General features: G+C 43.4%; 4 protein-coding genes across 8 annotated transcripts; all 4 read left to right on the top strand.

Annotated features, from left to right (window-relative positions):
* The first annotated feature begins 3673 nt into the window (after positions 1–3673).
* LOC127586954 (gamma-crystallin S-1-like) lies at positions 3674–4621 on the top strand. 2 transcript variants are annotated; one of them, XM_052045047.1, is made up of 3 exons: positions 3674–3682; positions 3777–4019; positions 4346–4621. In XM_052045047.1, the coding sequence occupies exons 1-3, from the start codon at positions 3674–3676 to the stop codon at positions 4619–4621; spliced, it is 528 nt and encodes a 175-aa protein (XP_051901007.1). The 2 variants fall into 2 exon arrangements, with proteins under 2 accessions (XP_051901007.1, XP_051901096.1); XM_052045136.1 differs by having other exon boundaries at positions 3777–4023; positions 4353–4621.
* A 5538-nt stretch (positions 4622–10159) lies between these two features.
* LOC127567770 (gamma-crystallin S-1-like) lies at positions 10160–11103 on the top strand. 2 transcript variants are annotated; one of them, XM_052010790.1, is made up of 3 exons: positions 10160–10168; positions 10263–10505; positions 10828–11103. In XM_052010790.1, exons 1-3 carry the CDS (start codon positions 10160–10162, stop codon positions 11101–11103), a joined length of 528 nt encoding a protein of 175 aa, XP_051866750.1. The 2 variants fall into 2 exon arrangements, with proteins under 2 accessions (XP_051866750.1, XP_051866760.1); XM_052010800.1 differs by having other exon boundaries at positions 10263–10509; positions 10835–11103.
* A 7047-nt stretch (positions 11104–18150) lies between these two features.
* On the top strand, positions 18151–19098 carry LOC127567762 (gamma-crystallin S-1-like). 2 transcript variants are annotated; one of them, XM_052010770.1, is made up of 3 exons: positions 18151–18159; positions 18254–18496; positions 18823–19098. In XM_052010770.1, exons 1-3 carry the CDS (start codon positions 18151–18153, stop codon positions 19096–19098), a joined length of 528 nt encoding a protein of 175 aa, XP_051866730.1. The 2 variants fall into 2 exon arrangements, with proteins under 2 accessions (XP_051866730.1, XP_051866735.1); XM_052010775.1 differs by having other exon boundaries at positions 18254–18500; positions 18830–19098.
* A 5223-nt stretch (positions 19099–24321) lies between these two features.
* LOC127567573 (gamma-crystallin S-1-like) lies at positions 24322–25281 on the top strand. Of its 2 annotated transcripts, none has more exons than XM_052010613.1 (3): positions 24322–24330; positions 24429–24671; positions 25006–25281. In XM_052010613.1, the coding sequence occupies exons 1-3, from the start codon at positions 24322–24324 to the stop codon at positions 25279–25281; spliced, it is 528 nt and encodes a 175-aa protein (XP_051866573.1). The 2 variants fall into 2 exon arrangements, with proteins under 2 accessions (XP_051866573.1, XP_051866574.1); XM_052010614.1 differs by having other exon boundaries at positions 24429–24675; positions 25013–25281.
* The last annotated feature ends 2150 nt before the right edge of the window (positions 25282–27431 follow it).

The following is a 27431-nucleotide window of genomic DNA, read 5'->3' as shown; positions in this document are numbered from 1 at the left end:
CATAGCAATAACCTCAAGAGGTGCTCAGACTTCTTAGCTGTGAACAGCTGATGATCCAGGCACGGTAGTGTAGTGGTTAGCACAACGATATTACAGCACCAGCGACACGAGTTCAATTCCGGCCACTGTCTGTAAGGAGTTTGTACGTTCTTCCCGTGTATCTGCTTCGGTTTCCTCTGATTGCTCCGGTTTCCTCCCACATTCCAAAGACATACGGGTTAGAAAGTTGTGGAAATGCTATATTGGTGCCGGAAGCGTGGTGACACTTGCAGGCTGTCTCCAGAACACCCTATGCAGAAGATGCATTTCACTGTGTGTTTCAATGTACATGTGACTAATAAAGATATCTTATCTTATCTCATCTCATCTTATCTTATCTTATTTATCTTATCTTATCTTATATCATTAGGGCTGATTGGAGGGCCATCCATGTGGCTGACCATGGTTTCAGCCATATAAGTCCAAAAGAGGGCATTAGACAGAGAGTTGAAGTCCAAAATGACAGTACTGGTGCCAAGCGTAGGTGGAACGTAGGAGAATGAGGGGGCAACTTCATAGAAGTGTATAAGATTATGAAATCACAGGTAAGGTGGACGGTAACAGTCTTTTCCGCAGGTTAGGGGAGTTCAAAACTAGGGGGCATAGATTTAGGGTGGGAAGGGAAAGATTTAAAAAGGACCTGAAGGGCAATATTTTCACGCAGAGGGTGGTGAATAGGGAACAAGCTCCCAGAGGAAGTGGTTGAGGCGGGTACAATAGTGTCATTTAAGAAGTGCTTGCATAGGTACATGGAGGGGCGGGGCTTGGAGGGAAAAGGGCTGAATGCAGGAAATAGGGACAAGCTGAGTGGGCACCATGGTTGGCATGAACTAGTTGGGCCGAAGGACCTGTATTGTTCTATGACTCTACAACTCTAAGCAACATTGCTTGCTGATTGGCTTTTAGAATCTTTCAGTGGTTATTCCCTGTGAGTGCATTAGCACTCTCGAGATTTTGGCATCTGTTGTAGTTCACCCCACAAACGATCAAATGCACATCAGGCAACGTTTAGTACATCCAAAAAATGGTGTTAATAATCCCAATTTCACACTGCTGGTTACTTATGAATTACCATCTACTTTAATTTTTGATAGCAAGTATATTTTTTCATTTTTAGAGCCCTGACCTTTGAAGAAAATATGATTCAATACAGAATGTGTATTGAAATTTTGCTAATCATACTGGGAGAACACTAAAATCCACGTTATAAATTCAAGTCTGCTGCGCATATCTTCTCAACTGAAGTTGCTTCCATTGCTCCTAGAAGCCCTGTGGATAGCTTACATTTCTGGGAGCTGACTCACACAATAGTATTCACATAGCTCAGGGGTGTAGCAATAAAACCACACTCTGAACTGCACCAATTATTCACAGTTTTCACAAGTTCAGCTTCGCGATGAAGGCAGAACGAGGAAATGTCAGTGAAACAAAACCTTTAAATCATAAAGACGCTGCATTCCATTGCAACATGAATATACAGGACAACATTCGTGATCAGATTCATTATGTTCCATTTGCATCACTTACCTTTGCATAGCATGAAAACAAACTTTTCAGATAAGCTCACGTCAGTGGATCAGCTAGCTAGACTTAAGCAATGATACCTTCTAATATCAAGTTCCTTGTAACCTGTTCACTTTAACGAGCAAAGCTTTCTCCTTAATAAATTTCTTCACAATTTCCAGTGCGAACTTACTTTCTAATCTTTGCCACATCTATGAAAATTTACCCGTATAACCGATGTGTTGAGCTTATGATACAGAAAGTAAGAAAATACTTCTTGCTAATATTAAGAGAGAACCAGCATGGTTTGCTAGCATCTTAACCAATTGTCATTCTTTTTTTTACCTAATCTGCTCAAATTAAGATTTTGAAAAGGCTGATTTAGATGCTCCTCAAAAAATCCCAATGTTTGGCAAATAGTTGCAATTTTATGCCACAAATACAACCAGATCTGCAAAGCATAATCCCAATGTTACCACGAGAAGTGAAGACTTTTCACTGTGTTTTCAGTTATGGAAGTGTGGTGACTTGCCAATTGGCACACAGTATGAGAGGTGATGGGTGAACACGTGTTAATGAGTTGTCAGAGGTGAACACCAGAAACTTTGTTGTTGGTTCTGATGAGGATTGACATTAGCAAACCTTTTGCAATGCCAGATTTGTGGGACAATGACACTGCAGGTAGTGCAGCTGTCTCACAGCTCCACCAATCCAATATATTCCTGATCTCCAATTCATCAGAGTAGGGTTTGCACATCCCCCCTACAACCACGTTTGCTCTAGATGCTCAGGTTTCCTCACACGTACCACCAATATGCTGGTTATCAGATTGATTGGCAACTGTAAATTGTCCCCGGTATTGGTGACTGCTGGGAGAATTGGGGGTTGTCAATGGATGTGTTGACAATAGGTTGCAGGGAAATACGTGGGCATTTGGTAACCCTGGCATAGATTTAGAGTCACAGAATTATACATCACGGAACAGGCCCTTTGGCCCAACTGGTCTCTCAATACACTCAGCATATTAATGCTAGCCCCTTTGATAAATGACATTAATTCCATCCACCACATCCACACTGTAGCTGTAGTGCACACTGCCTACAAAATGAACAGCAGTTACTAGTCTGGCAGCACCTCACTTCCCCATGACCTCTACCACTCGAAAGGTCAAACAGCAAGTGCATGTAAACCCCACGACCTCCAGGTCCCCCTCAAACCGCACAAAATCGAAATCTTGGGTGGTAATCCTGGAACTCCCTCCCTACAGCTCTGTGGGAGGACCTTCATTAGAGGGACTGCAGCGGGTGTAGAAAGCAGCTCACTAACAGGCAATTAGTGATGGTCAATAAATACTGGCCTCACCCACATCACAAAGATGAATGAGAAGAAATGGGTTATCACTGGGATGGTGAGGAAATCCAGAATGTGGAGGTAATTGAAATGCTGAGTGTATGTGTACAGTCCTTCTCCAACAGGTGAGTGGAAGGCTGCGACTGTTACACCTGGTTCAACAAGAGAAGTGGGGCAAACATAGTGAGTGCAGGCCCATCAGTCTGATGCCAGAGGTGGGAACCTACAAGAGACCACTGCGAAGGACAATATTAATTGGGGAATCAAGTGGGTTAAGAAGGGAAAGTCAGCACAGATTATTGAAGGGAAATCACGATTGACTCATCTGGCTGAGTTCTTTGATGAAAGAACAGAGATGGCTGATCAGTGTCGTGCAGTAGAAGCTGTATATATGGATTTTCAAAAGGTCTTTGGCAACGTCTGGCGATTTTATAAAAGCATGTCCTCAATTTAGCCAGTTTGGGAAAGAGAACCAAATGGCTACTTTGAACTGAGTGAACAGACCTGGGTGATATGGAGCAGTGACTGTTCCTGAACTGTTTGGTTTAAACAACAATTAAAATGATAAGAAAGCAAAACTGAATGAATCCATGATGCAGCAGATGTCTTTCTGCTGTTTTTTCTCCAAGAAGTTCGAAAAAAGGGTTTTGTTGCTTTTTGCTGATGTCCAATGTTGAGTCCCCAGAAACTGCTAAGTGAGGCCTTTCTGCCCTGCATATAAATACCAGCCAGCGTCAGGCAGTGAAACATTCACTTGGTCACCAGACTAACTGAGTTCAAAATGGGAAAGGTAAGGACCACGCAGTATTTGAGTTAAAGTAGAATTCTTTGTGAATACATCTCAGTTTGAGCAACTACTTACACAGATATATTTCTTCCCACAGATCATCTTCTACGAGGACAGGAACTTCCAGGGTCGGCACTACGAGTGCAGCACCGACTGTGCCGACCTGTCCCCTTACTTCAGCCGCTGTAACTCCATCCGTATTGAGAGTGACTGGTGGGTAGTGTACGAGAGACCCAACTACATGGGATACCAGTATGTGCTGAGCAGGGGCGAGTATCCTGACTACCAGCGCTGGATGGGATTCAATGACACCATCAGGTCCTGTCGCAGCTACCCTTACGTAAGTTTCCATTTTTTTGTCAGAGGATTTGGTATTTTGTATTCTGTGTATTCACATCTATCATATTCTCTCCTGTGCCACAACCTCCTTAAATGATGTTTGAAACAGCACCAAGGCCAGTTGGAGATTTCTTTGAGGCAGATCATAAGTGAACTGAGGAAATGTCATCTGATTTTATTTCCCATTGAAGTCAGTGGCCAGTCTATGAATTGGTGTTGAGATGTAGTGTTACAATGAGTGAATAATCCAGCATCAACCATTCCTCCCACAAGAAGTCAAACTATCTTCAAAACATCCTGGCTAAAGCTGCCTTCTTTCTATTGCAGTACCGAGGGGGAAACTACAGGATGAGGATTTACGAGAGGCCTGACTTTGGAGGGAAGATGATGGAATTCATGGAGGACTGTCCCTCTCTCTACGATCGATTCTGTTACCAGGACGTCCACTCCTGCCAGGTGATGGATGGTTACTGGATCTTCTATGAACATCCCAACTACAGAGGCCAACAGTACTTCCTGAGACCCAGTGAATACAGGAGATACAGTGACTGGGGTGGCCACAACTCCATGATTGGGTCTTTCAGGCGCATGAGGGACTTCTAAATGTTGCCCTTGAAAATTTGAATTTACTTTGTTGAAATACTTATGAAGGTAATAAAATACCTTTGATGAAACTTTCAGCTTACTTGATTTACTTATCCTGGCCTTCAATATAAATCACAAAAGAATAGAAATTTCAAAAGAATGTAATAAGATAGAAACGTAAATCTTGCAGAGGCTGGTGATTCTCTGGAATTCTCTGTCCCAGAGGGTTGTTGAGGCTAAATCATTGGGATATTTAAAGAGGAGGAGGAAACATTTTTGGAAGAGCTGGGAATTCCAGGAACGGGGAATGGGCACGGAAGAGAACTTGAGGCCAGGACCAGATCAGCCATGATCTTATTGAATGGTGAGGAAGTATTTGAGAGGCTGTGAGACCGATCCCTGCTCCTATTTTCTTGTTTTACAATGTTCCAAATCAAAGGAGAGAGATGCACCCAGCACATTAATACTTCGCCCTTTGATAAATGACCACATAGAGTCTGCTATCGATGCTGTTGGGTTTCTGCATTGAGAAAAACAGGGGATTTCGGAAAAATTGAGCCATCTATCAGATCATTAAGTAGTCTTATTTTCTCTTGTGATGATAACAGTAGTAAAGTAGTTTGAAGTGTTTTGGGAAGGATTAGAAGCACAAACAAAAGAGGTGGGTCTATTGTCAAATCAGGATTCCCAAGCGTTTTGCCCAATGCTGCAGTTTTCCTGTCCACCAGCAGTGTGAATGTTAGTCTGGGATGGGTTTGTTGAAACCTACAAAAGCTGGAAGGAGTGAGACGGATTCAGTGTAAACCTGTCCAGGTGAGAAAATTGGATACGGCTCACAGATTAGTGCAACCTTTAAAAAGTTTATTAAAAGCTGACCAAATACCACAGCTAAAATAATATAAACACAAGCCCTACAAACGATATTAGATATGACATTCCATGAAATTGCCAAAAGTACGACATAAAGTGTTGCAAACTATAGCACTCTAATAGGACCTCTGTATGCTGTCCCCTGTGACCCTTAGATGCAGATTCTGGCCTCTCCCTCAGCACTTTTTACACATAATCCAGAACTCAGGTATGTGATAAGTTGTTTAACACAATTTTCCCCTTTAATTGAAATCAAGTCAAATCAAGTTTATTGCTATGTGCGCAAGGTCAGTGAGGTACAGTGCAATGAAAAACTTGCTTGCAGCAGCATCACAGGCACATAGTTACAAACAACACACAGAATATAAACTAACCATAAATTACACATAAAATTAGATGAGATACTGAATAAAAAGACTGTGCAAAAGCAAGACCTTAGTCCAAAAATGATCAAAGATGCAATCGAAGAGAAGTCCGTGGTAGTGCAAGAGGTGATCCCCCGTATCCCGTTGCTGAGGTAGGTTTAGGGTTGAGCAGGTCGGTTCAAGAACTTGATTGTTGAAGGAAGGTAGCTCTTCATGAACCTATGGTGTGGGACTTCAGACTTCTCTATATGGCAGGCATGGTAGTCTTGCAGATGGCATGATAGTGTAATGGTTCGTGTAATGCTATTACAGCGCCTGCGACCCAGGTTCAATTCCGGCCGCTGTCTGTAATGGTAGCTGCGAAAAGATAACAGTGCGTGGATTGTAGGGATTTTTGATGAGAGATGTTGACTTTTTGAGGTAGCACCTCCTGCAGATACTACTGATGGTGGGGAGGGATGTGCCCATGATGTATTGGGCTGAGTCCACTACTGTCTACAGCTTCATATGTTCCTGCTCATTCAAATTGTCATATGAGACCGTGGTGCAACCTGTCAGGATACTTTCAACAATGCATCTGTAGAAGTTTGTTAGGGTGTTCAGTGACAAATGGAATCTCCTTAACCCACTCAGAAAATAGAGGCGCTTACGCGCTTTCCTTATAATTGCATCCATGTGCCTGGCCCAGGACAGGTTATCTGACATGTGAATGCCTGTGAATTTAAAGCTGCTGACTCTCCACCTCCAATCCCCCAATGTAGACTGGCGCATGGTCGCCCTCCTTCCCCTTCCTGAAGTCAACAATCAGCTCTTTCATTTTGCTGACGTTGAGTGAAAGTTTGTTACGTTGGGGATGTTTTCACACAGGTTGAGACAAACAGATTGTCTTTTACATTCAAAGTCAAAGTCAAGTTTATTGCATATTTTGCAAGTTTATATAAGCAGCTTTCACAAGAAAAACATGAATTAAACTTAAATTACATACAATATTTACAATAAAGAACATAATTAGAACAATTGTATTGGAACAAATGATGCGTGTAAGAATGGAATGCCAGTTTTCTTGAAGGACTTTCACTTCCACATGGATTAGGCAAAACAATTTGGTCATGGCAGTCTTGAGGAGAACTTCATAGAATTCATCCGTGATAGCTTTCTTGTACAGCATGTAAATGAACCTACTGGGGAAAATCTGATCTTAGATCTAGTCCTGTGCAATGAGACAGGTAAAATTAACGATCTTGTAGTTAGGGATCCTCTTGGAAAGAGTGACCATAGTATGATTGAATTTCTTATACAAACGGAGGGTGCAATATTTTGATCTAAAATCAGTGTATTATGCCTAAACAAGGGAGACTACAACAGGATGAAGGAGGAGTTGGCTAGTGTAGACTGGAAACACAGGCTGTATGTTTGGACAGTTGAGGAACAGTGAAAGCCTTTCAAGTAGATTTTCCACGGTATTCAACAAAAGTATCTTCTACTTAAAAGCAAGGACAGTAAGGGTGGGGAGAGCCAGCCTTGGATAATGAAGGAAATAAAAGAAAGCATCAGGCTAAAAGCTCATGTATTCAAAGTTGCCAAGAGTATTGGGAAACTGGAAGATTGGGAAAACTTTAAAAAGCAACGAAGAACCACTTAGCAAGCAATAAGGAAAGGGCAGGTAGATTATGAAAGTAAGCCAGCACAAAATATAAGAACAGATAGTAAAAGTTTTATAATTATATAAAGCGGAAAACGGTGGCTAACGTGAATGTAGGTCCCTTGGAAGATGGGAAGGGGAATTAAGACTGGGTAATGTGGAAATGGCTGAAGGCTTGAATGACTATTTTGTGTCAGTCTTCACAGTGGAGGACATGTCTAACATGTGAAATAGGGATGTTGTGGATGCGATGGTAGGCGAGGACCTTGATACAATCACTGTCACTAAAGAGGTAGTGGTGAGCAACTGAGTGGACCTAAAGGTAGACAAGTCCCCTGGACCTGGTGGGATACATCCCAGATCCTGAAAGAAATGGCGGAAGTTATAGGAGATGCACTTGTGATAATTTGACAAAATTCTCTGGACTCTGGGCAGGTCCTGACGGATTGGAAGACAGCAAATGTCACACCACTATTTAAAAAAGGATGTAGGCAGAAGTCAGATAACCGTAGGCAAGTTAGCTTGACGTCTGTCGTCAGAAGAAATAGCGAGACACCTGGATAGAAATGCTTTCATAAGGCAGACGCTGCATGGATTCAGGAAGGGCAGGTTCAGTTTGACAAATATATTGGAGTTCTCTGAGGATATAATCAGCAGAGTGGATAGAGGGGAACAGGTGAATATTGCACACTTGGATTGCCAGAAGGCGTTCGGTAAGATGCCGTATAAAAGACTTATCCAGAAGATAAGATGCATGGAGTTGGGGTACTGTATGAGCATGGATAGAGCATTGGTTAACCAATAGAAGGCAGAGAGTTGGGATAAGTGGGTGTTTCTCTGGTTGGCAATCAATGGTGAGCGAGCTGCTACAAGGATCGGTGCTGGGCCCACAACTGTTCAAGATATACTTTAACGATTTGGAAGAGGGGGCCAAGTGTATCATACCTAAGTTTGCTGATGGCAGTAAATTGATTGGACAAGCAAATTGTGCAGAGGATGCAGAAAGTCCGCAGAGAGATATGGACAGGGTAAGTGAGTGGGCAAGGATCTAGCAGATGGAGTGCAATGTTGATGAATGTGAGGTCATCCACTTTGAAAGGGAAAATAGAAGATCAGATTATTATTTAAATGGTTAAAGATGTTGTGCCGAGGGACTTGGGCATGCTTGTGAATGAATTGCAAAAGGTTGGTTTGTAGGTGCAACAGGTTATCAAGAAGGCAAATGGAATGTTGGCCTTCATTGCTGGAAGGGTTTAACTAAAGAGCAGGAAGGTTATGCTACAACTGTACAGGGTACTGGTGAGGCCATACCTAGAGTACTGCATGCAGTTCTGGTCTCCTTACTTGAGGAAAGATATACTGGTTTTGGAGGAGCTGCAAAGAAGATTCACCAGGTTGATTCCGGAGATAAGGGGTTAGCTATGAGGAGGGATTGAGTCACTTGGGACTGTACTCACAGAAATTAAGAAAAATGAGGGGATCTTATGGAAACATATAAAATTATGAAAAAGATCGATAAGATAGAGGCAGGAAGGCTGATTCCACTGGTAGGTGAGACTAGAACTTGGGGACATAGCCTCAAGATTCGGGGGAATAGATTTAGGGGAGAGATGAGGAGAAACTGCTTTTCCCAGGGACCAGTGAATCTGTGGAATTCTCTGCCCAGGGAAGCGGTGGAGACGACCTCATTAAATATATTTAATACACAGTTGGATAGATTTTTGCATAGTAGAAGGATTAAGGGATATGGGGAAAAGTCATAGGTGGAGCTGAGTCCACGGCCAGATCAGCCATGACCTTATTGAATGGTGGAGCAGGCTCGACAGGCCAGATGGCCTACTCTTGCTCCTATTTCTTATGTTGTTATTGCGGTACCACTCAACCAGGTGTCCTATCGCGCACTGGTAGGCTGACTCATTGGCACCTGTGATTCGTTCAACAGCAGTAGCGTCATTAGCAAATTTGAAGATGACATTAGAGCTGTGCTTAGCCAACAGTCAACTCAGCTTAAAGGTACATCCGTTTATTCTGAGGCTGTGCACATGGATCCTAGACTCTCCCACTAATGGAAACATTATCTCCACATTAATTTTCTCCGTAGATTTCAGTATCTGGTAGGTTTCCATGAAATTCCTCTGCATCCTTCTGAACTCCATCCTCGGAGATATCAAATGATCCTCATACATTAAGCCTTTAATTACTGGGATCATTCCTGTGAACCTCCTACGGTCCCTCTCCAGGGCAGCTCGCAACCACCTTCTCACAGGCAATTAGTGATGGCCAATAAATACTCGCTATTAAATAAAACGTGTGACGATTTTATAAAGTATCTCTTCAATTTAGCCAGTTTGGGAAAGAGAACCAAATGGCGGCTTTGAACTGAGTGAACAGACCTGGGTGATACGGAGCAGTGATTGTTCCTGAACTGTTTGGTTTAAACAACAATCAAAGTGACAAGGAAGCAAAACTGAATGAATCCATGAGGCAGCAGATGTCTTTCGACTGTTTTTTCTACAATAAATTTGAAAAAAGGGTTTTGTTGCTTTTTGCTGATGTCCAATGTTGAGTCACCAGAATAACAAGAAACTGCCAAGTGAGGCCTTTCTGCCCTGCATATAAATACAAGCCAGTGTCAGGCAGTGAAACATTCACTTGGTTACCAGACTAACTGAGTACAAAATGGGAAAGGTAAGGACCACTCTGTATTTGAGTTAAAGTAGAATTCTTTGTGAATACCTCCCAGTTTGAGCAATTATTTACACAGATATATTTCTTCCCACAGATCATCTTCTACGAGGACAGGAACTTCCAGGGTCGGCACTACGAGTGCAGCACCGACTGTGCCGACCTGTCCCCTTACTTCAGCCGCTGTAACTCCATCCGTGTTGAGAGTGACTGGTGGGTGGTGTACGAGAGACCTAACTACATGGGATACCAGTATGTGCTGAGCAGAGGGGAGTATCCTGACTACCAGCGCTGGATGGGATTCAATGACACCATCAGGTCCTGTCGCAGCTACCCTTCTGTAAGTTACAATTTTTTGTCAGGGAATTTGGTCATTTGGATTCTGTGTATTCACATCTATTTTTTTTCTTGTGCCACAACCTCCTTAACTTATGCTTGAAACAGCCCCAATGCCAGTTGAAGATTTCTTTGAGGCAGATCATGAGTGAACTGAGGAAATGTCATCTGATTTTGTTTCCCATTGAAGTCAGTGGCCAGTCTATGAATTGGTGTTGAGATGTAGTGTTACAATGAGTGAATAATAAAGCACCAACCATTCCTCCCACAAGAAGTAAAACTATCCTCAAAACATCCTGGCTAAAGCTGCCTTCTTTCTATTGCAGTACCGAGGGGGAAACTACAGGATGAGGATTTACGAGAGGCCTGACTTTGGAGGGAAGATGATGGAATTCATGGAGGACTGTCCCTCTCTCTACGATCGATTCTGTTACCGTGACATCCACTCCTGCCAGGTGATGGATGGTTACTGGATCTTCTATGAACATCCCAACTACAGAGGCCGACAGTACTTCCTGAGACCCAGTGAATACAGGAGATACAGTGACTGGGGCAGCTCCTGCTCCATGATCGGGTCTTTCAGGCGCATGAGGGACTTCTAAAAGTTGCCCTTGAAAATATGATTTTATCTTGTTGAAATATTTATGGAGGTAATAAAATACCTTTGATGACACTGTCAGCTTATTGATTTATTTATCCTGGCCTTCAATGGCAATCACAAGAGAACAGTAAGACAGAACAATAAGACAGAAATGTAAGTCTGGCAGAGGCTGGTGATTCTCTGGAATTCTCTGCTCCAGAGGGTTGCTGAGGGTAAATCATTGGGATATTTAAAGAGGAGGAGGGAACATTTTGGAATATTGAGAAATTCAAGGAATGGGGAATCGGAACACAAGAGAACTTGATGCCAGGAGTAGATCAGCCATGAGCTTATTGAATGGTGAGAAAGCGTTTTGCCAAATGCTGCAGTCTTCCTGTCACGGCTCACAGACCAGCGCAACTTTTAAGCACTTTAAAACCTGACCAAATGCCACAGCTAAAATAATATAAACACAAGCCCTACAAATGATATTCCATGAAGTTGCCAAAGGTACGGTATAAAATGTTGCAAACTATTGCACTCTATTAGGACCTCTGTATGCTATCCCCTGTGACCATTAAATGCGGCTTCTGACCTCTCCCTCAGCACTTTTTACTCATAATCGAAAACTCAGATATGTGATAAGTTGACTGACACAATCTTCTCCTTTAATTCAAATCAAGTCAAATCGAGTTTGTTGTTATGTGCACAAGTACGGTGAGCTATAGTGCATTGAAAAACTGGCTTGCAGCAGCATCACAGGCTCATACTGTAGGCACAGACAACACACAGAACATAAATTAAACATAAATAGTACATAAAATTATATCAGACACTGAATAAAAAGGCTGTTGAAAAGCAAGACCTTAACGTAAAATGAACAAAGCTGCAATGGGAGACAAGTCCTTGGTAGCGCAAGAGGGGATCCCTCTTATCCTGTTGCTGAGGTAGGGTTAGGGTTGTGCAGGTTGGTTCAAGAACTTGATTGTTGTAGGAAAGTCGCTCTTCCTGAACCTGGTGGTGTGGGACTTCAGGCCTCTGTACCTCCTGCCTCATGGTAACAGCGAGAAGTAGGCAAGACCCAGATGGTTGGGATCTTTGATGAGAGATGCCACCTTCTTGAGGCAGCGCCTCCTGTAGGTGATGTCAATGGTGGCGAGGTCCGTGCCCGAGATGGACTGGGCTTTGTCCACAACTCCCTGCAGCCTCTTGCATTCCACCCCCACCTCCACCCCCCATCCTATAAGTCCCATATAGGAATGTGTAATGTTCAACCATTAGTACATCAAAAATACTTCAATGGGAAAAAGTTATTTTGAGTTTATCAGAAAACTAAAACTTGCTGATGAATGTTTCTACTGATATTTACACTTGCAAATGTCCATTGAAGTCAGAGCTGGACACATTGGAGTCATCTTGTTATTTATGTGATGACTTGTTACTTTGGGCACATATTCCCGTAGGTTGAGACAAAGAGTTTCTATTTTAAAGTCAAAGTCAAAGTGGAGTTTATTGTCATATGCAAAAGTACATGAATGCACAGGTGCAATGAAAAACTTACTTGCTGCAGCATCACAGGCACATTGCAGCACATAAGCAGCATTCACAAGGAAGACAAATATTAAGCAGAAATTGTATGCAATTTTTATGAGAAAGAACACAATTAGAAGAAAAAAATAACAAAGTCTATTTGAGTGCAAAGTGATCAAAGTGGTCAGGGTGTTGCTAGACTCTGGCGTTCGGGATTGTTCCGGTTGGTTCAAGAACCGAATTGTTCAAGGGAAGTATCTGTATTTGAACCTGGTGGTGTGGGACTCCAAACTCCTGTACCTGGGCAGGCACGGTAATGTAGGGGCAGGCGCGGTGGTGCAGCGGTTTGAATAGCGCTATTACAGCGCCAGGGACCGAGGTTCAATTCCGGCCGCTCTCTGTAAGGAGGTTGTGTGTTATCCCCGTGTGTCTGCGTGGGTTTCCTCCGGGTGCTCTGGTTCCCTCCCACATTCCAAAAATGCATACTGGAAAGGAAGCTGTGGGCATGATGTGTTAGTGCTGGAACCGTGGCGACACTTGCGGACTGCCCCTGAACACTCTATGCAAAAGATGCATCTCACTGTGTGTTACGGTGTACGTGTGGCTGATAGAGTAATCTCCTTTTCTCATCTCTCTTCTCCTCTCCTCTCCTCTCCTCTCCTCTCCTCTCCTCTCCTCTCCTCTCCTCTCCTCTCCTCTCCTCTCCTCTCCTCTCCTCTCCTCTCCTCTCCTCTCCTCTCCTCTCCTCTCCTCTCCTCTCCTCTCCTCTCCTCTCCTCTCCTCTCCTCTCCTCTCCTCTCCTCTCCTCTCCTCTCCTCTCCTCTCCTCTCCTCTCCTCTCCTCTCCTCTCCTCTCCTCTCCTCTCCTCTCCTCTCCTCTCCTCTCCTCTCCTCTCCTCTCCTCTTCTCTCCTCTTCTCTTCTCTTCTCTTCTCTTCTCTTCTCTTCTCTTCTCTTCTCTTCTCTTCTCTTCTCTTCTCTTCTCTTCTCTTCTCTTCTCTTCTCTTCTCTTCTCTTCTCTTCTCTTCTCTTCTCTTCTCTTCTCTTCTCTTCTCTTCTCCTCTCCTCTCCTCTCCTCTCTCCTCTCCTCTCCTCTCCTCTCCTCTCCTCTCCTCTCCTCTCCTCTCCTCTCCTCATCTCTTCTCTCCTCTCCTCTCCTCATCTCTTCTCTTCTCTTCTCTTCTCTTCGCTGCTCATCTCTTCTCATCTCCTGCCCGATGGTAGCTGCATAAAGATGGCAGTGCCTGGATGGTGGGGATCTTTGATGACGGATGTTTCTTTCTTGAGGCAGCGCCTCCTGCAGATACTACCGATGGTGGGGAGGGATGTGCCGTGATGAATTGGGCCGAGTCCACTGCTCTCTGCAGCTTCTTATGATCCTGCTCATTCAAATTGCTGTACCAGACCATGGTCAACCAGTCAGGATACTTCCAACAATACACCTGTGGAAGTTTGTCAGTATTCGGTAACAAGTGGAATCTCCTTAACCTGCTCAGAAATAGAGATGCTTGTGCGCTTTCCTTATGATTGCATCTCTGTGCCTGGCCCAGGACAGATCATCCGAGATGTTAATGCCTGGGAATTTAAAGCTGCCGACTCTCTCCTGGGCCGATCCCCCAATGTAGACTGGCGCATGTTCACCCTCCTTCCCCTTCCTGAAGTCAACAATCAGCTCTTTGGTTTTGCTGACGTTGAGCGAGAGATTGCTACGTTGGGGACATTTTCACGTGGGTTGAGACAAAGAGTTTGTCTTTTGTAGTCAAAGTGGAGTTTATTGTCAGATGCACAAGTACACGAATGCACAAATGCAATGAAAAACTTACTTTCAGCAGTATCACAGGCACATTGCAGCATATAAGCAGCATTCACAAGAAAAACACAAATGAAACATAAATTATATGCAATTTTTACAAGAAAGAACACAATTGGGACAATTGTCTTGGAACAAATGATGCATGTAAGAATGGAAGACCCGTTGTCTTGGGGAACTTTCACTTCCACATGGATTGGGCAAGTCAGGTTGGTTGAGGCAGTCTTGAGGTGGACTTCAGAGAATTCATCTGTGGCAGCTTTCTTGAACAGCATGTTCGTGAACCTACTGGGGAAAATCTGATCTTAGATCTGGTCCTGTGCAATGAGACAGGTAAAATTAACGATCTTGTAGTTAGGGATCCTCTTAGAAAGAGTGACCGTAGTATGATTGAATTTCTCATACAAATGGAGGGTGCAATAGTTCAATCTAAAACCAGTGTATTATGCCTAAACAAGGGAGACAACAATGGGATGAGCAAGGAGCTGGCTAGCAAAGACTGGAAACACAGGCTGTATGTTGGGACAGGTGAGGAACAGTGGAAGACTTTCAAAGAGATTTTTCACGGTACTCAACAAAAGTATATCCTAGTTAAAAGCAAGGATAGTAAAGGTGGGAGTGCCAGCCTTGGATAACTGAGAAGATAAAAGAAGGCATCAGGCGAAAAGCTCATGCATACTGTGGCCAAGGGTTGTGGGAAACTGAAAGATTGGGAAAACTTTAAAAAGCAACAAAGAACCACTGAGCAAGCAATAAGGAAAGGGCAGATAGATTAAGAAAATAAACCAGCACAAAATATAAGTACAGATAGTAAACATTTTTATAATTATATAAAGCAGAAAATGGTGGCTAACGTGAATGCAGGTCCCTGGGAAGATGAGAAGGGGAATTAATATTGGGTAATGTGGACATGGCCGAAGCCTTGAATGATTATTTTGTGTCGGTCTTCACGGTGGACGACATGTCTAACATGTGAAATAGAGATGTTGTGGATATAATGGGAGGAGAGGACCTCGATACAATCGCTGTCACTAAAGAGGTAGTGATGAGCAATGTGTGGGATTAAAGGTAGACAAGTCCCTTGGTCCTGATGGGATGCATCCCAGGTACTGAAAGAAATGGCAGAAGTTATAGTAGATGGACTTGTGATAATTTGATAAAATCCTCTGGATTCTGGGCAGGTCCCAGCAGATCTGAAGACAGTGAATGTCACGCCACTGTTTAAGGAAGGATGCCGACAAAAGGCGGGTAATTATAGGCCAGTTAGCTTAACATCTGTAGTCAGGAAAATGCTAGATTCTATCATTAAGGAAGAAGTAGTTAGACATCTGGATAGAAGTGGTTCCATCAGGCAGACACAGCATGGATTCAGGAAGGGCAGGTCCTGTTTGAAAAACTTATTGGAGTTCTTTGAGGATATAATCAGTGCAGTGGATAGAGGGGAACAGGCGAATGTTGATGCATGGAATTGGGGTCTTGTATGAGTATGGAAAGAGGTTTGGTTAACCAATCGAAGGCAGAGATTTGGGATAAATGGGTGTTTCTCTGGTTGGCAATCAGTGGTGAGCAGGGTGCTACAGGGGTCAGTGCTGGGCCTGCAACTGTTCACGATATGGAAGAGGGGACCAAGTGTAGCATATCTGAGTTTGTTGATGACACGAAATTGAATGGAAAAGCAAATTGTGCAGAGGATGCGGAGAGTGTGCAGAGAGGTATAGACAGGATAAGTGAATGGGCAAGGGTCTAGGAGATGGAGTACAATGTTGATAAATGTGAGGTCACCTGCTTTGGAAGGAAAAATAGAAGATCAGATTATTATTTAATAGTTAAAGATGTTGTGCTGAGGGACTTGGGAGTGCTTGTGAATGAATCGCAAAAGATTGGTTTGTAGATGCAACAGGTTATCAAGAAAGAAATCGAATGCTGGTCTTCGTTGCTAGAGGGATTGAATTTAAGAGCAGGGAGGTTATGCTGCAGCTGTAGAGGGTATTTGTGAGGCCATATCTGGAGTACTGTGTGCAGTTCTGGTCTCCTCACTTGAGGGAAGATATACTAACTTTGGAGGCGGTGCAGAGGAGGTCCACCAGGTTGATTCCGGAGATGAAGTGGTTAGCTTATGAGGAGAGATTGAGTCACTTGGTAATGTAACTGCAGGAATTCAGAAGAATGAGAAGGGATCTTACAGAAGCATATAAAATTATGAAAGGGATAGATAAGATAGGGGCAGGAAGGTTGTTTCCACTGGGGGGTGAGACGAGAACTAGGGGACACAGCCTCCAAATTCAGGGCAATAGATTTAGGACAGAGATGAGGAGAAACTGCTTTTTCCAGAGAGTAGTGAATGTGTGGAATTCTCTGCCAGGGAAGAACCTCATTAAATATATTTAAGACACAGTCAGATAGATTTTTGCATAGTAGGGGGATTAAGGGTTATGGGGAAAAGGCAGGTAGGTGGAGTTGAGTCCACGACCAGATCAGCCATCATCTTATTGAATGGTGGAGAAGGCTGAACGGGCCAGATGGCCTCCTCCTGCTCCTATTTGTTATGTTCTTATGTTGTTGTTGTGGCACCACTCAACCAGGTGTACTATTCCGCTCTGGTAGGCTGACTCATTGGCACCTGTGGTTCGTCCAACAACAGTGGTGTCATTGGAGGATTTGAAGATGACATTGGAGCTGTGGTTAGCCAAAAGCCATCGACAAAGTGAACAGCAGTTACTAGTCTGACAACACCTCACTTCCCCATGACCTCTACCGCTCGAAAGGACAAAAGGCAAGTGCATGTAAACACCACCACATCCAGGTCCCCCTCCAAGCCGCACAAAATCAAAATCTTGGGTAGTAATCCTGGAACTCCCTCCCTACAGCTCTAGACCTTCATTAGGGGGACTGCAGCGGGTCTAGAAGGCAGCTCACTACCACTTTCTCACAGGCAATTAGTGATGGTCAATAAATACTGGCCTCACCCACATTACAAAGATGAATGAGAAGAAATGGGTTATCACTGGGATGGTGAGGAAATCCAGAATGTGGAGGTAATTGAAATGCTGAGTGTATGTGTACAGTCCTTCTCCAACAGGTGAGTGTAAGCCTGCGACTGTTACACCTGGTACAACAAGAGAAGTGGGGTAAACATAGTGAGTGCAGGCCCATCAGTCTGATGCCTGAGGTGGGAACCTACAAGAGACCACTGCGAAGGACAATATTAATTGGGGAATCAAGTGGGTTAAGAAGGGAAAGTCAGCACAGATTATTGAAGGGAAATCACGATTGACTCATCTGGCTGAGTTCTTTGATGAAAGAACAGAGATGGCTGATCAGTGTCATGCAGCAGAAGCTGTAATCTGCAGATTTTCAAATGGTGTTTGGCAACGTCTGGCGATTTTATAAAAGTATGTCCTCAATTTAGCCAGTTTGGGAAAGAGAACCAAATGGCTACTTTGAACTGAGTGAACAGACCTGGGTGATATGGAGCAGTGACTGTTCCTGAACTGTTTAAACAACAATCAAAGTGACAAGAAAGCAAAACTGAATGAATCCATGATGCAGCAGATGTCTTTCTGCTGTTTATTCCACAAGAAATTTGAAAAGAGGGTTTTGTTGCTTTTTGCTGATGTCCAATGTTCAGTCCCCAGAAACTGCTAAGTGAGGCCTTTCTGCCCTGCATATAAATACCAGCCAGTGTCAGGCAGTGAAACATTCACTTGGTTACCAGACTAACTGAGTACAAAATGGGAAAGGTAAGGACCACTCCGTATGTGAGTTAAAGTAGAATTCTTTGTGAATACCTCCCAGTTTGAGCAATTATTTACACAGATATATTTCTTCCCACAGATCATCTTCTACGAGGACAGGAACTTCCAGGGTCGGCACTACGAGTGCAGCACCGACTGTGCCGACCTGTCCCCTTACTTCAGCCGCTGTAACTCCATCCGTGTTGAGAGTGACTGGTGGGTGGTGTACGAGAGACCCAACTACATGGGATACCAGTATGTGCTGAGCAGGGGCGAGTATCCTGACTACCAGCGCTGGATGGGATTCAATGACACCATCAGGTCCTGTCGCAGCTACCCTTACGTAAGTTTCCATTCTTTTGTCAGAGGATTTGGTCTTTTGTATTCTGTGTATTCACATCTATCATATTCTCTCCTGTGCCACAACCTCCTTAAATGTCATTTGAAGCAGCACCAAGGCCAGTTGGAGAGTTCTTTGAGGCAGATCATAAGTGAACTGAGGAAATGTCATCTGATTTTATTTCCCATTGAAGTCAGTGGCCAGTCTATGAATTGGTGTTCAGATGTAGTGTTACAATGAGTGAATAATCCAGCATCAACCATTCCTCCCACAAGAAGTCAAACTATCTTCAAAACATCCTGGCTAAAGCTGCCTTCTTTGTATTCCAGTACCGAGGGGGAAACTACAGGATGAGGATTTACGAGAGGCCTGACTTTGGAGGGAAGATGATGGAATTCATGGAGGACTGTCCCTCTCTCTACGATCGATTCTGTTACCGTGACATCCACTCCTGCCAGGTGATGGATGGTTACTGGATCTTCTATGAACATCCCAACTACAGAGGCCGACAGTACTTCCTGAGACCCAGTGAATACAGGAGATACAGTGACTGGGGCGGCTACAACTCCATGATCGGGTCTTTCAGGCGCATGAGGGACTTCTAAATGATGGTCTTTAAAATTTGAATTTATGTTTTTGAAATATTTATGGAGGTAATAAAATACCTTGGACGACACCACCAGCTTCCTGATATTTTATCCTTGCCTTCAATGGAAGTCACAAGAGAATAGTAATTTCAAAAAAATGTAATAAGACAGAAACATTCATCTTGCAGAGTGTAGTGATTCTCTGGAATTCTCTGCTCCAGAAGGTTGTTGAGGCTAAATCATTGGGAGGTTTAACGGGGAGGTGGAAACCTTTTTTATAAGATTGGGGAATTCCAGGAATGGGGAATCAGCACACAAGAGAACTTGAGGCCAGGGGCAGATCAGCCATGATCTTATTGAATGGTGAGAAAGTGTTTTGCCAAGTGCTGCAGTCTTCCTGCCACGGCTCACAGACCAGCGCAACTTTTAATCAAGCCCTACTAATGATATTAGTTATAATATTTCATGAAATTGCCAAAAGTACGGTATAAAATGTAGCAATCTATTGCACATGAATACAACCTCTGCATGCTGTCTCATATAACCCTTAAATGCAGCTTCTGGCCTCTCTCTCAGCACTTTTTACTCATAATCCAAAACTCAGATATGTGATAAGTTGATTAACACAATCTTCTCCTGTGATTCTAATCAAGTCAAATCAAGTTTATTGTTATGTGCACAAGGTCAGTGAGGTACAGTGCAATGAAAAACTTGCTTGCAGCAGCATCACAGGCACATATGTACAGCCAACACACAGAATATAAACAAACCATAAACTACACATAAAATTAGACCAGACACTGAATAAAGCGAGACCTTTGTGAACAAAATGAACAAAGATGCAATGGGAGACAAGTCCATGGTAGAGCAAGAGGGGATCCCTCGTATCCTGTTTCTGAGGTAGGGTTAGGGTTGTGCAGGTCGATTCAAGAACTTGATTGATGTAGGGAAGTAGCTCTTCTGAACCTGGTGGTGTGGGGCATCAGACCTCTGTACCTCCTGTCCCATGGTAACAGTGAGAAGAGGGAAATCGCAGATGGTGGAGATCTTTGATGAGAGATGTCACCTTCTTGAGATGATGTCAATGGTGGGGGGGAGGGGGGTGCTGTGCCCTCGATGAACTGGGTTTTGTCCACAACGCTCTGCAGTTTCTTGTGTTCCAGCCTCCAATACTATTGGTCCCATGTAGGAATGTGTGATGTCCAACCATGAGTACAACAAAGATACTTCGATGGAAAAAAGTTCTTTTGTGTTTATCAGCAATCTAAAACTTGGTGATGAATGTTTCCACTAATATTCAGACTTGCAAATGCCAATTGAGGTCAGAGCAGGATACACTGGAATCATCTTGTTATTTATGTGATGACTTGTTGTTTTGGGGGAATTTTCACGTGGGTTGAGACAACGAGTTTGTGTTTTAAAGTCAAAGTGGAGTTTATTGTCACGTGCACAAGTACATGTATGCACAGGTGCAATGAAAAACTTATTTGCAGCAGCATCACAGGCACATTGCAGCACATAAGGAGCATTCACAAGACGAACATAAATTCAACATAAATTATACACAATTTTTCCAAGTAAGAGTACAATTAGAACAAAAGAAACCAAAGTTCATTTTAGTGCAAGGTGATCAGTATCGTCATGGTGTCGCTAAACTCAAGTGATTAGTGTTGTTCTGGTTGAAGAACCGAATGGTTGATGGGAAATAGCTGTATCTGAACCTGGTGGTTTGGGACTTCAGGTTTCTGTACCTCCTGCCCAATGATAGCTGCGAGAAGATGGCGTGCTACACATGCTGGGGATCTTTGATGATAGATGTTGCCTTCTTGAGGTAGCACCTCCTGTAGATACTACTGACGGTGGGGAGGGATGTGCCTGTGACGTATTGGGCTGAGTCCACTAATCTCTGCAGCTTCTTATGTTTTTGCTTATTCAAATTGCCGTACCAGACCATGATGCAATCAGTCAGGATACTTTCAACAATGTACCTGTAGATGTTTGTTAGGGTGTTCCATGACAAGTGGAATCTCCTAACCTGTTCAGAAAATAGAGATGCTTACGCACTTTCCTTTGGATTGCATCTATATACCTGGCCCAGAACAAGTCATCTGACATGTTAACACGGTAATTTAAAGCTGCTGACTCTCTCCATCGCTGATCCCCCGACGTAGAGTGGCGAGTGTTTGCCCTTCTTCCTCTTCCTGAAGTCAACAACCAGCTCTTTAGTTTTGCTGACATCAAGCGAGAGGTTGTTGTTGTGGCACCACTCTACCGGGTGTCCTATCACATTCAGGTAAGCTGACTCATTGCCACCTGTGATTCGTCCAAGAACAGTCGTGTCATCAGCAAATCCGAAGATGGCATTGGAGCTGTGCTTCGCCAACAGTCATGTGTGTATAGAGAGCAGAGCAAGGGGCTAAGTACACAGCCTTGTGGTGCTCCTGTGCTGATGATCAGCGAGGAGGAGACGTTGTTACCAATCCTCACAGATTGAGGTCTGCCAATGAGGATGTAGAGGTAATTCACAAGAGATAATCTGGAGGACCAAACCTACTTTGAGTTTTTGTGGAATTCTCTGACATGTTAACTCATATTTTTATCAGTTGTTTAACTTCTAAAACAAATGAAGGAAGTGAACTTCAATTCAAAATACTGTTTAAAATGCATAAGTCAAGTAAGATCATAATAACTGTAAATAAATTGCATGCACAATATGGCTGCACATAATGGCAATGCGGCCATGAAATTCTTTCCATGAAATATTTTGGGAAGGATTAGTTACAGAAACAGGAAACTAAACTCACTTGCATTATCACACCAAACATACATGCTTTAAACTCACATGCTTTAATGCACCAAACATATATGAATCAGCTCATAACCAAAACAATGTGTTCTCTATTAATGTCATACACATATTACGTAGGGAGGGCCAGATTGACAATTCCGGTCACTACTGGTGGCCACTCATGTGTAAACAGAAATCCCAAACTTCATGAGAGCTCCTCGCCACTCTCATTCCAATCACGTCCTGATGTCGGACTCCTCTGGACTGTGCCAACTTCCCACAATTTCCCAGCAATTATGCTGGAAATTCTGATTGCTGAATCTGTGCTCTTCATTATTTCAGTAAAGATGAACAGTTAAAGGGAAGATACTTTAAAGTATTTTTTGGATTAATTGGACATATTTAAAGAAATATATTATGGTAAAGATATTCCAATGTCTAAGTTGTCAATTATATTAACAATAAATATTCTAAATAAAAAAGTTAATAGTATGATTTATTAGCAATTATTTTGAATATATTTCAATGTTTGTCAATGTCAGAAAAATTCAAAGATATTGACGTTTTTAACAATTGGTAAAATGGCTCAACTTGCTGATGGACAATCTTTAAGGGTGGGGTGTGATTGTTCAGAAGGAAGACCCTGAGCTGTACTGCTCCAGGCCGATTGTGGGATGGATTTGAGGGCCAGATTGCCGCGGTGGTTCTGGTAACCCTGTGGAAGTGGCTGTGGCTCACTGAGGTGGGCTGGATGGATGTGGCAGGTGGGATGTTGTGCATTTCTGCTCGAGTTATTAGATGGAGAAAACCTGCTGAAATGGTCGGCACCCTCAAAGTTAACAAGGTTCCTGGTCCAGGTCACATCCTGGAGGTCATCACCAGTCAGGAGCTCAGCAGGACCAGCCACATAAACCCCATGGCTACAAGAGGTGCTGGGAGGCAGGTTTCCTGCAGCAGGTGACTTACCTCCTGACACCCAAAGCCTTTCCACCATCTACAAGGCACAAGTCAGGAATGTGATGGAGCATCCTCCATATGCCAAGGGGAATGCAGTTGCAACAACTCACAAGAAGATCAACATCATATAAGACAATAAGACCATAAGACATAGGAGCAGAATCGGGTCGTTCAGCCCATTGACCCTGCTCCACCATTCAATCATGGCAGATTTTAACCCCATTTCCCCCCTTCTTCCCATAACCCTTAACCCCAAAACGAATCAAGAACCTAACAATGTCTGCATTAAGTACACCCAATGACTTGGCCTCCACAGTCCTCTGTGGCAATGGACTCCACAGATTCACCAACCTCTGGCGAAAGAAATTTCTCTTGATGGTATTTAAGTCACCACCTGAACATTCATTCCCCCTTCCACCTGCACACTGTAGCTGCAGTGTGCACTGTTTACAAAACGAACAGCAGTTACTGCTCTGATTGTACCTCACAACCCCATGACCTCTACCAACACAAAGGGAAAGAGACAAGTGCATGTAAACATCACCAGCTCCAGGCCCCCACCAAGCCACACAAAATTGAAATCTTGGGTGGTAATCCTGGAACTCCCTCCCTACAGCTCTGTGGGAGGACCTTCATTTGAGGACTGCAGCGGTTCTTGAAGGCAGCTCACCACCACCTTCTCACAGGAAATTAGTGATGGCCAATAAATACTGGCCTTCCCTACATCACAAAAATGAATTAAAGGAAATGGGATATCACGAGGATTCTGAGGAAATCCAGAATGTGGAGGTAATTGAAATGCTGAGTGTATGTGTACAGTCCTTTTCCAACAGGTGAGTGGAAGGCTGCGACTGTTACACCTGGTTCAACAAGAGAAGTGGGGCAAACATAGTGAGTGCAGTTCCATCAGTCTGATGCCAGAGGGGGGAAACTACAAGAGACCACTGCAAAGGACAATATTAATTGGGGAATCAAGTGGGTTAAGAAGGGAAAGTCAGCACAGATTATTGAAGGGAAATCACGATTGACTCATCTGGCTGAGTTCTTTGATGAAAGAACAGAGATGGCTGATCAGTGCTGTGCAGCAGAAGCTGTATCTACAGATTTTCAAAAGGTCTTTGGCAACTTGTGGCGATTTTATAAAGTATGTCCTCCATTTAGCCAGTTTGGGAAAGAGAACCAAATGGCGGTTTTGAACCGAGTGAACAGACCTGGGTGATATGGAGCAGTGACTGTTCTTGAACTGTTTGGTTCAAACAACAATCAAAGTGACAAGGAAGCAAAACTGAATGAATCCATGATGCAGCAGATGTCTTTCGACTATTTTTTCCACAAGAAATTTGTAAAAAGGGTTTTGTTGCTTTTTGCTGATGTCCAATGTTGAGTCACCAGAATAACAAGAAACTGCCAAGTGAGGCCTTTCTCCCTGCATATAAATACCAGCCAGTGTCAGGCAGTGAAACATTCACTTGGTTACCAGACTAACTGAGCTCAAAATGGGAAAGGTAAGGACCACTCTGTATGTATGTGAGTTAAAGTAGAATTCTTTGTGAATACCTCTCAGTTTGAGCCATTATTTACACAGACATATTTCTTCCCACAGATCATCTTCTACGAGGACAGGAACTTCCAGGGTCGGCACTACGAGTGCAGCACCGACTGTGCAGACCTGTCCCCTTACTTCAGCCGCTGTAACTCCATCCGTGTTGAAAGTGACTGGTGGGTTGTGTACGAGAGACCCAACTACATGGGATACCAGTATGTGCTGAGCAGGGGAGACTATCCTGACTACCAGCGCTGGATGGGATTCAATGACAGCATCAAATCATGTCGCAGCTACCCTTCCGTAAGTTACAATTTTTTTTGTCGGGGATTTGGTCATTTGGATTCTGTGTATTCACATCTATCATTTTTTCTCCTGTGCCACAACCACCTTAAATTATGTTTGAAAAATCACCAATGCCAGTTGGAGATTTCATTGAGGCAGATAATGAGTGAACTGATTGTCTAGCTAAGGGTCATCTGATTTTATTTCCCATTGAAGTCAAGAGACAGTCTATGAATTGGTGTTCAGATGTAGTGTTACAATGAGTGAATAATCCAGCATCAACCATTCCTCCCACAAGAAGTAAAACTATCCTCAAAACATCCTGGCTAAAGCTGCCTTCTTTGTATTCCAGTACCGAGGGGGAAACTACAGGATGAGGATTTACGAGAGGCCTGACTTTGGAGGGCAGATGATGGAATTCCTGGACGACTGTCCCTCTCTCTACGATCCATTCTGTTACCGTGACATCCACTCCTGCCAGGTGATGGATGGTTACTGGATCTTCTATGAACATCCCAACTACAGAGGCCGACAGTACTTCCTGAGACCTGGTGAATACAGGAGATACAGTGACTGGGGCGGATACAACTCCATGATCGGGTCTTTCAGGCGCATGAGGGACTTCTAAATGTTGCTCTTGAAAACATGATTTTATCTTGTTGAAATATTTATGGAGGTAATAAAATACCTTTGATGACACAGTCAGCTTATTGATTTATTTATCCTGGCCTTCAATGGCAATCACAAGGGAACAATAAGACAGAACAATAAGACAGAAATGTAAGTCTTGCAGAAGGTGGTGATTTTCTGGAATTCTCCGCTCCAGAAGGTTGTTGAGGTTGGATCATTTGGACACTTAAAGAGGAGGAAGAAACATTTTTGGAAGATTTGGGAATTGCAGGAATGGGGAAAGGGCACAGGAGCAGAGCAGCCATGATCTTACTGAATGGTGTGAAAGCGTTTGAATGGCTTTGAGACCGATCCCTGCTCCTATTTTATTGTGTTCCAATGTTCCAAATTAAAGCAGAGAGATGCATCCAGTACACTCAGACTTCGCCCTTTGATAAATGACCACATAGGGTCTGCTATCGAAGCTGTTGGGCTTCTGCATTGAGAAAAACAGGGAAAAAATTGAGGCATCTGTCAGCTCATTAAGTAGTCTTGTTTCCTCCTCTAACAAAAACAGAAGTTGAATATTTTGAAGTACTTTGGAAGGGATTAGTGGCACAAACAAAAGAGATGGGTCTGTTGTCAGATCAGGTTTCCCAATTATTCTGCCCATTGCTGCAGTCTTCCTGTCCACAGGCAGTGTGAACGTCAGGCTGGGGTGGGTTTGTTGAAACCTACAGAAACTGGAAGGAGTGAGAGGGATTATGGAAGGGGATGTTATGGAATTCAGGGACAATCCAGACTACAAGGTGAATTTAGATGAGGGCTGAACATCAGGGGGAGGTACAGTCATGAGGAGGGATGGGGATTGCTGGTGGTTTTAGGTAGGTTCTCCTCCAGCTATTTTTTTCTAAGTTCAATGTAAACCTGTCCAGGTGGGGAAATTGGATACAGCTCACAGATCAGTGCATCTTTTATACAATTTATTACAACCTGACCAAATGCCGCAGCTAAAATAATATAAACACAAGCCCTACAAATGATATTAGATGTGATATTCCATGAAATTGCCAAAGGTACGGTATAAAACGTTGCAAACTATTGCACTCAACTAGGACCTCTGCATGCTGTCCCCTTTAACCCTTAAATGCAGCTTCTGGCCTCTCCCTCAGCACTTTTTACTCATAATCCAAAACTCAGATATGTGATAAGTTGATTAACACAATCTTCTCCTGTGATTCTAATCAAGTCAAATCAAGTTTATTGTTATGTGCACAAGGTCGGTGAGGTACAGTGCAATGAAAAACTTGCTTGTTGCAGCATCACAGGCACATACGTACAGCCAACACACAGAATATAAACAAACCATAAATTACGCATTCAATTAGATCAGACACTGAATAAAAAGACTGTGCAAAAGTGAGACCTTTGTGCACAAAATGAACAAAGATGCAATGGGAGACGTCCATGGTAGCGCAAGAGGGGATCCCTCGTATTCCGTTGCTGAGGTAGGGTTAGGGTTGTGCCGGTCGGTTCAAGAACTTGATTGTCGCAGGAAGTAGCTCTTCCTGATCCTGGTGGTGTGGGACTTCAGGCTTCTGTACTTCCTGCCTGATAGTTTCAATGAGAAGAGGGCAAGACCTGGATGGTGAGGATTTTTGATGATAGATGCAACCTTCCTGAGGCAGCGCCTCCTGTAGGTGATGTCAACGGTGGGGAGGGCTGTGCTTAGGATGAACTGGGCTTTGTCCACAACACTCTGCAGTCTCCTGTGTTCTACTCCCCAATCCTATTGGTCCCATGTCGGAATGTGTGATGTCCAACCATTAGTACAACAAAAGCACTTCAATGGGAAAAAGTTCTTTTGTGTTTATCAGCAATCTAAAACTTGGTGATGAATGTGTCCACTAATATTCAGACTTGCAAATGTTCATTGAGGTTGGAGCTGGACACACTGGAGTCATCTTGTTAGTTACGTGATGACTTTTTACTTTGGGGACATTTTCACGTAGGTTGAGACAAAGAGTTTGTGTTTTAAAGTCAAAGTCAAAGTCGAGTTTATTGTCATATGCACAGGTACATGTTTGCACGGGTGCAATGAAAAATTTCTTTTCAGCAGCATCACAGGCACACAGCATCATATCAACAGCATTCACAAGAAAAACATAA

The sequence above is a fragment of the Pristis pectinata genome, chromosome 1, assembly GCF_009764475.1.
Source record: "Pristis pectinata isolate sPriPec2 chromosome 1, sPriPec2.1.pri, whole genome shotgun sequence".
Classification (NCBI taxonomy): Eukaryota; Metazoa; Chordata; class Chondrichthyes; order Rhinopristiformes; family Pristidae; genus Pristis; species Pristis pectinata.
Note: the sequence above shows the minus strand (reverse complement) of the source record. Positions and strands in the feature narration are given on the sequence as shown.